This window comes from Asterias rubens, chromosome 5 (assembly GCF_902459465.1).
Source record: "Asterias rubens chromosome 5, eAstRub1.3, whole genome shotgun sequence".
NCBI classification, from domain to species: domain Eukaryota; kingdom Metazoa; phylum Echinodermata; class Asteroidea; order Forcipulatida; family Asteriidae; genus Asterias; species Asterias rubens.
The window spans coordinates 16,392,270-16,401,473 of record NC_047066.1 but is presented as its reverse complement, the minus strand read 5'-3'; the positions used below and the strand labels follow the sequence as shown (position 1 = coordinate 16,401,473).

General features: G+C 40.3%; 1 protein-coding gene across 1 annotated transcript; it reads left to right on the top strand.

Annotated features, from left to right (window-relative positions):
* The first annotated feature begins 258 nt into the window (after nt 1–258).
* LOC117290457 (adhesion G-protein coupled receptor G6-like) lies at nt 259–5,478 on the top strand. The gene is made up of 5 exons (XM_033771873.1): nt 259–280; nt 1,770–1,836; nt 2,165–2,379; nt 2,630–2,962; nt 4,587–5,478. Exons 1-5 carry the CDS (start codon nt 259–261, stop codon nt 4,877–4,879), a joined length of 930 nt encoding a protein of 309 aa, XP_033627764.1. The 3' UTR covers nt 4,880–5,478.
* Nucleotides 5,479–9,204: the final 3,726 nt, after the last annotated feature.

The window sequence follows — 9,204 nt, the reverse complement described above, 5'->3', positions numbered from 1 at the left end:
TGCGTGATAGCGTGGGGTAAGATAGTTTAGTACGGTATCATGACTGTGTGTCTTTGGCTATGAATAATTTGCGTGATAGCGTGGGGTAAGATAGTTTAGTACGGTATCATGACTGTGTGGTTTTGGCTATGAATTGCGTGATAGCGTGGGGTAAGATAGTTTAGTACGGTATCATGACTGTGTGGTTTTGGCTATGAATTGCGTGATAGCGTGGGGTAAGATAGTTTAGTACGGTATCATGACTGTGTGGTTTTGGCTATGAATTGCGTGATAGCGTGGGGTAAGATAGTTTAGTACGGTATCATGACTGTGTGTCTTTGGCTATGACTTTTCTGGTTCGGAAATATGGCCTGAAAAAGAGATTTTGCTGGAGACTTACGTCATTGCCATTACGTCATAGTTTCGTTACTGACTAATAATGTTTACTACCTCATACATATTCATGACCGAGAGTCGAGTTCTCATTGGTCCATTCATTACCACATGCCAGGTATCTGAATAAGTATGAAGTATAGTAAAACTAGTTTGTCAACAATACGACTAGTCACCCTCAAACCATGTTTATATTTTTAAAACAGCGCCCTCAATCACTATCAAAGTATTTGTCCCCTTAATGAAGCCCTCCTCCAGCTATCTTCACACTATCCCGTCACTTTTCTTTCTACTCCATGATCCCGTGTTCATGTCGTGATTTCATCTGTCCATCTCATTGTTTGTCTTCCTTATCTTTTCTTGCCTATCCCCGGTTGCCATTTTTGTAATTGCTGATCGTGCATCGTGGTTCGATTAGGCATAAGTGGAATACAACTTTCAGGCTGAGCTGATTTTTACTCAGTATAAATAAATAATTAATAAATAAATGTTCGCGTCTCTTCATCCATCAATGTTTTTTTTAAAATCCTACTGCCGTAGTCGAAGGCTTATTTGTCTATATTGAGATGCAAAAACTTTGCGTAAACAGGGCGGTTGATATGCACTTCCCCATGTAAACCTCACTGCAGAACATCCGATTGTATCTCAATCATGCAACACCACAAAAAAGTGTCTGTCATACTCTCCTGATAAAAATGTTAACCAACGTCAAAGATGATTAATAATAATAATAATAATAAAGATAAATTTATAAAGCGCAAAAACAATAGCAGAAAGAATCCGCCTCAAGGCGCTGGAAAAGAACAAAAATAATCTAGACCAGACAAAATTTATACAAATCAGAGTGTAACGCAGTAAAATAATTTAAGGAATCTAGAATACAGAAAGCTGGCAAAAAGTTAAAAAGTTAAACAACCATTTTAAAAAGATGAGATTCACAAAAGTTAAAACAATGTCAAAGTCATCAACAGATCAATAAAATGGACAATACAGCATTTTCATATTACAATGTAAGGCAAACATCCAACAGAAGAGGGGATATAAGTTTTGTTTTAAATAGAGTTGCTCTCCGAATAATCGGAAAATAATCCATCACTGACGCCAAGAACTAAGCAAAGACGGATACCAGTTAAAAGTAACAGTCGGCGTTTTGGAATTGAACGCTAAATTTTAGCGTTCTTTCAACTAGTTTTCTTACAGAGGAGAGTTGATGCTATGAGTTTCAATATACGTTGCCTTTTACACTGCTTTTCGTTCTACGCCTTTGTTACGATGTGTTTAACGATACATTATTTCCCAATTATGTAACAAAATTATACGAAAGGCTCATCACTTGTCTCTTTTAAGAACTGGATTACCGATATTAATAACAACGATTTCTCTCTTCAACTTTACAGGTATACCAGCAATCATCGTTGGATGTGTGGTTATATTCAAATTCGATGCGTATGGTAATGACGAAAGGTTAGCGCACAACTTATACCTATTACTATAGGTGTGGACCCGCAGAAATTGTGATCTTCACAGATTCGCAGGTCTTGTGGGAATTGGCGACTACTGCTGCTGCTGTTGCTAAGGGTGTTAATAAGTTCCTATTTTTAAATCACACATGTTGGAAAAGTGTTTAGGCTGAATCGAAATTAGGTTTTAAGAAAATACCCCAAAACGAGAAGATACATAAAAGGACATTTACATCATATTAGCACATGAATTCAAATTAGTTAATTATGTCTCTTACTTTAAACAATGATAAGATGAACAATTTGACGTGTTTTTTATTTGTTTTTCCAAGATGCTGGATTTCCAATTCCACCATTTTCTTCGCAACTTTCTTCGCACCTGCCATTCTGATTGTTCTGATCAATCTAGTGGTGTTCGTTATAGTCATGTGGGTCTTGGCCAATCGACACTTCGATGCCCGACGCTACACTGTAGGTAGCAAACAGCGCGATATCTCGCGAGGACGGAGGGAGATATTAGGCATCATATCCATAACCGCTTTGCTTGGTAAGTACTTTTTAAAATGACTTCATGGGAAGATTTCATCCAACCTGGTCTACATCACTTTGTTTTAAAGTACAGCTTTTATTTTGTTCACTGTTTACAAAATGACCGCCTATCCAAATCGTATAGAGGCGTTCAGCATGACGATGTGGTGCTTTTCGCAGCGGATGTTTGTTGGTGACCTCGACAGTCCAAATGGTATCACCATATAAGGTCTTGACTTTCCAAGGTGTTTGGTTCTCCTCTTCAACAGGTTTGACCTGGCTCTTTGGCGGTTTCTCCGTGGGAGAAGGCGTCCGGATGACTTCCCTTTATCTCTTCACAATCTTCAATTCTGCTCAGGGTTTCTTTATCTTCGTCTTCTACGGTGCCCTTTCCTTCGTCACCACCAGGGGGAAGACCAGCCTTGCCTCCCCGTCTCCCTTTACCAATACTACGGGTAAGAAGTGCAGGGAGCTCTCGGTGCCTAACAAGACTCTTAACAAGAAACTCCTCCGATTACAACTTAGCCGGTCTCAGTCTGACAAACGGAACACCGTGGGTGAAACTTGGATAACATCGTGCAGTGATGTGCGGCTGGATTTCGGTAAAGTATTTCTAGTTTCCATGGGCACGTTATTTATTTATGTATTATTATTATTATTATTATTATTATTATTATTATTATTATTATTATTATTATTATTATTATTATTATTATTATTATTATTATTATTATTATTATTATTATTATTATTATTATTATTATTATTATTATTATTATTATTATTATTATTATTATTATTATTATTATTATTATTATTATTATTATTATTATTATTATTATTATTATTATTATTATTATTATTATTATTATTATTATTATTATTTCATTTATCACAGCATGCAAAAGAAAGATCTCATTTCCTTTGTGCCGGTAACTCCTCGAGCCGGGCTACGTCCCGTAGCCTTAGATCTCAAGGGTCTTTCTCAGGATCCTCGCTGTTCCCAAAAGCGCTGCCTTCTGTAATAGATCTACCCTCACATTTGTCCCTATTTCATCTAGATGTTTCCCCAGTGCTTTGGGAATGGTGCCAAGTGCTCCAACCACCACGGGGACTACTTTTACCTTTACCTGCCAAATCTTACGAAGTTCCCTGGCCAGGTCCTGGTACTTCTCGATCTTTTCCATCTCCTTCGAAGCTACCCTTATATCACCTGGCACCGCTATTATTATTATTATTATTATTATTATTATTATTATTATTATTATTATTATTATTATTATTATTATTATTATTATTATTATTATTATTATTATTATTATTATTATTATTATTATTATTATTATTATTATTATTATTATTTGTTTTGGGGGGCAGGGGAACTACATCAAAATAAGTCTCAGAATAAACTTGTCCTGAATTTTTGTTCGGTTTTGATTAAACGGACCAAGAGTTTAAAAAAACATTTAGACTCCTAAAGAGTGGAAAGTGTAAGGGGCGTGATGCGCTCATGTCCGAGCGCTCCCGTCCTGTATGTCGTGGACCGGACAGTGATAAGACTTGACCCAAGTCCAAGTCCCGTGAGTGTCCTTTTGTTTCAAGTTCCGTCGCATAAACATCAGACAACTTTTGCACGTTTATAGCATCTCCCAATCTATGCCTGGCCATTCTCGGGATAACGGTAGTCACTTTTTGACCTCTACTTGTACACGTACTGTGTCTCCATATGCCAGCTCCATACGTTAACACGTACGTTCCGTCTTCAGTCTTTGTTTACATTACCACATGAGCGGCATTGGTTGGAATTGCACCACGTGAGGAGGTAGGTAAAACACGCCTCTTGATGCAAGGTGGCCTCATCTTCCCCTGGGGAAAAATACGCTTAGAGTTGTTTACCGTCCCTCCCTAATTTCCCTTACGGGGACGGAATCTTGCACTCATTCTCAAACGGGAGACTTGGGTTTATTGGTTGGAGCCGACAAACTGGAATATAAATCTCAAGTATTTGCATACGGCCTTTTCGAAACAAAGACTTCGGTATCGCCACCTGCTTAGGGCTTCGTTTGCCGTTCTATTTGGAAGCTCCGTCTACTCAAAATTATTGGCGGAGCCTAAAACGACATAGCAAAAGCTCATCCAAAGGTTTCGAAAGGGCGTCAACAAGAATTATATCATAAAATGGTTTTTAAAATGTTGCAAACTGTTCGGACATTTCCTCATTTACAGGACGAGTCAACAATGCTTTCGACGGAGACATTGCCTGTAATGATGTCAAGGGGTCAAAGATCACACTACACACTGGTTCCCGGACTGATGAAACGACCCTCGTTGGATTTGTTCTTTCTGCTGGCATTTTACATACTGGAAACCAGCGGAGCAGCTTCGACGAACGAGTGGACTGCCGGTATACCGTTTGGGTCGAATCGGATAATCGACTCCGGGAAGAATTCGTAGTTGGGACTGGTATAATATTCTGTGGAAAACAGTCTAGTATCGATTTCCTACAACCTATACCGTAATCGACTGACTGTTGGCTTTCAGGGAAATGTCAATGTCGTCAAATTAATGACATTCTGGACCCTAGTTGCTGCAAAGTGTTGGTGGTAAAAATTGTGTTAGAGAGTCTACCATTACCTGTTTTGTTTATACAGCTATAAATACGCTTAAGAAACCTGCATAGAAACACATTACTATGAGAAGTAACTGGTGATCGGTTTCAAATAGTTTGTTTCAAGAATGGAATTGCTTTTGATTGGAATCAATTTTCTTGTATATTGCATATCTTAACATTATGACGTCGGTGAATATAATTTGGGGAATCAAGTGGATTTCTTTGCCTGAATTTCGCCTTATTGGACACAAGTTCGAATCCCACTTCAGACCAAAGCCTTGCCTATGGATTGGGTGCCCAACCCTTACCCAACGTGGGGGGCTTCTTCCTGGATTTTCTTCCCACTGTTAATAGCTGTCCTACCACCTCCCCTGTTCATCCTGTTGGTGGTCCTATTTGTGCTGTCGGATGTGTAAAAACTAAATTATTATTAGCAACAAAAATGTTGTTGATGTTTGATATTTTAACCGAAAGTGCATGGAAACAAATATACATAATAACCTGTGAGTTGCCTCGACCTCCTTAATTGTGTGGTTGTACTGATTTAATCTATATAATTTGAATATAAATACATTGTTTCGGATAAAAACATAAACCCAACATTTGTTTAACTGTGTTTGCTATCCAAATGACAATTAGCCCAATGAACCTGCCCGCTGCTCCTCCGAGCATAGAGCAAGGAACAGATCCATTGCTCTATCCTCCGAGCATAGAGCAAGGAACAGATCCATTGCTCTATCCTCCGAGCATAGAGCACGGAACAGATCCATTGCTCTATCCTCCGAGCATAGAGCAAGGAACAGATCCATTGCTCTATCCTCCGAGCATGCAGAGTTGACTGTTCCAGGCTCGTTCTGGTTCCCTTTACGGATATCCCTCTTAACATAATAGGCACTAGAGCTGAGATTACGACTTTCAGTGGATTAAAAAAGAGGATCAAATCAATGATCGTCAAATACAGCCAAAATATAACAGTGACGGTGCCAGCACACTCGGGTGGGGTATCCGCAAGAAGTAAACTTGAGGTCTCGTAATCAAGTTCGTGGAAAATTACTCCTAATTCTCCAAAACTATGTCACTTCAGAGGGAGTCGTTTCTAACAATGTTTTATACCATCAACCTCTCCCCATTACTCGTTACCTAGTGAGGTACTGTGCTAACAATTATTTCGAGTAATTACCAATAGTGTCCACTGCCTTAAATGGGTGACTAAAACGCAACTTATTTCGGTTTTGTTTACCGACCAAAATATTTACACTTTCAGAGCCATGGTTTTTCGTCCGGTGTCCCAGGGAATTCTGTCCGCCGGAGATTAGGTCCGGTCCCCATACGGGAAATTAGCGACCTTTCGATTTTCGGGACGGTATCACACAGGACGGTAACAAAATCTAAGCGTGTTTTTTTTTCCCCAGGGAAGATGAGGCAACAATAACAACGTGTGCCTTATGAAGGAAAACTCCATGGCCTTACCGTCCCGAAATCGAAAGACGGGGGACGCTACATGTTAACGCATGGAGCTCGCGGAGATGCAATACAAGTACACGACGTGTATAGAGGGTACAGATACTCTAGACACGCTAGGTTGGTTGCGCCCATGTGAGAAAGAAGGTACATGTACAACACGTCCATTAATGCTTAGTGGCCTCATCTTTCCTGGGGAAAAATATGCTATAAGGGATTACTGATTTTATGTAGGGTGCATTCGTTTAGCTTCCCTGGGTCTACTCCGCAGTGCTCACTCGGGTGAGCCCCTGACAAAAGCTAATCGAACGATCACACTCGCCCTCTCGTGACGGCATGTACCTCAGGTCACCCCAAAGTGACCCACTCCTAAAGCAGGACACTGGGGGCTGACTCGGGTGAGCCCCGTCAAAGCTGTTCGAACGTACCGGGGCAGACCGGGGTCGAGTACCCAGGGAAGCTATTAAACGAACGCACCCTATAATAGAGATCAGAGTAGAGGAGCAGGAAAGTCCATCGACGCATGCGCCAAACAGAAGTAGTCTCCGTCGCGTAGAGATTTGGAACGCTATTTTGGTGAAACAACGTTCGGTCTGTACGACAACGGAGTGATGTCGTTTGTACACGTTGTATGATATGGTGAGGGAGCTTGTGATAAACTTGATTAATAAATACCTTGGACGGTTTCAAGTCTCTGATTCGTCAAAACACGGTCACGTGTGTGAGTGTTAACGGTGGTATAAATACCGGCTTTGGCAAAAGCGAATAAGTGGCCACTAAATCAGCATAAATTGTGTAAACCTTGCGCGTTGCTGTATCGCATGCTTATTTATATCCATGTTAGTTTCATTCATAGAGCTATATAGACCTTTCTTTTGCAACGTCACAGCCCGAGTTTTTGCCAACCCAGATTGGAAAACTATGGAAAGCCATAATGTGCAAATCAAGAAAAGATCGATATTTTTTTGTAACAATGAACCACATTTGTTCATTTTGTTTAAAACAAAACAACTAATTATGAGAGGTATTTTATTTAATTGAAAGTTTGAAGAAAATGTTGAATTTTGTTAAAACATCTGTTTTTACGATTTAATGATTTACTAACATTCGGCCGACCATGCCAACCAAGGCGGTTTGTTTATCAACAAAAGAAAGGTCTATATATTGACTAGAGCGCTAACTTGCTCTGCGTTTTGAAGCCACCCTGGGCTCAGACATTGTTTGGTGTGTTGCGTGAATTCGGAATTTTAAGAGAACACACATTGCCGCGATTATTTTACATTCGGCGTGTGCGTATACGTACGCAGCTGTCCACTCGCGTACGTCCGCGCTATGAAAACCTTAACTTCGACTTGATTGCCGTACTAAAAAAAGTAAACGCGCCTTTTAATCATGACGCACATGACGCTCGCAGTTTGTGCGCTGATCAGCAGATTGTGCGTTCACATTTACTGAATGTTTTGCTTCGATGGCACATACAAAAGAACAGACGCACGATCATGCAAATGGCCGTACAATTGCCGTACAAAATTTCAAGCTTTTGTATTGGTTTGTACATAAACATGGATGCGCCCACATGGCTTCAAAACCTTAGTGCGTGTATAACGGGGTGTTAGCGCTCTAGTCAATAATTATATATAGCTCTATGGTTTCATTGCAACTTCACGCACTTGCGCGTACGCGCGCTGAAAATGTATCAATTTTGAGTGCGCGTGTGTATAAACTGACGCTGAGCTCATGTGCACGTTTTAATGCGCAAAGTAACAGCCATCGTCCTATCATTTGCCTCCTTTGACCCCAGTGAAGGTGTAGTCTGGTTCCCAGACCCAAAAATCTCCGACTAGGCTGTGTCGAATTTAGGGTCCGGTATCACCCCAAATCACGTGACCAAAAAGGAGGAATTCCTCCTCTTTCGAAGTTATCCGAAATGTTCCGAACGTGTTGTCGTCAACATTCGGACAGTATCGTTGATGTTCGGTACGGACTCGTAATGTCAGTCCTGTCGGCCGTAGATCCAGGAGTTTTTATGCCAGTTATTGCCAATGCAGGCGTTGTGCCTAAATAAAGCGTTTTCAAAGCGATGCGACAAGTTCAAAACATATAAACCTGGGAAATCGCTCCGGGATCTGGTAAGTTTTTGTCCTTTTTCTTCAAAAATATTTTTTCAATGTTTTGACTTGAGTGTTCATTTGACATTGATTGAGGATTAAAGTTTCATGATTTTTAAAAGTAGTAAAAAATGGGGCAAAATCTGGTGACTAGCTGTCGAAATTATACGTGTTGAACCAGATTGTAATTAATTGACGATCAAAATAATCTCGTAACCCTCCGGCCTGGCGGCCGTTGGGAGGAGGGTTACGTTATCGCAACTAGTAGTACGTGCAGACATGGTTTCCCTGGAGATGACCCCCGACCCTGACAAGTTGCGTCATGCTCAATTTTTAACCGTGGGTGATACCTGACCTAAGATTTTTAACAAGAGACGTCAAGGACTCTTTGGTCAGGGAACCAGACTAGTGAAGGTGCTGAACAAATCATTATATAAAAGAGTCACTGGTCTCAAAGATCAGTATTGTGATTAACGTATGAAAGAGATGGGAACCATCAAAAGCTCAAATCTGGCCCTGAATGTGTCTGGAAGTACCGCCGAGAGAAAAATCACAAAATTTGGACAATTTTAGCCGTTTAATTAGCTAAAAAAGGTATTTATTAATGGGAATAACAGTGCGAGTACCCGGTCTTCACTGCGTGTTAATGACCTGGTTGGTGGCT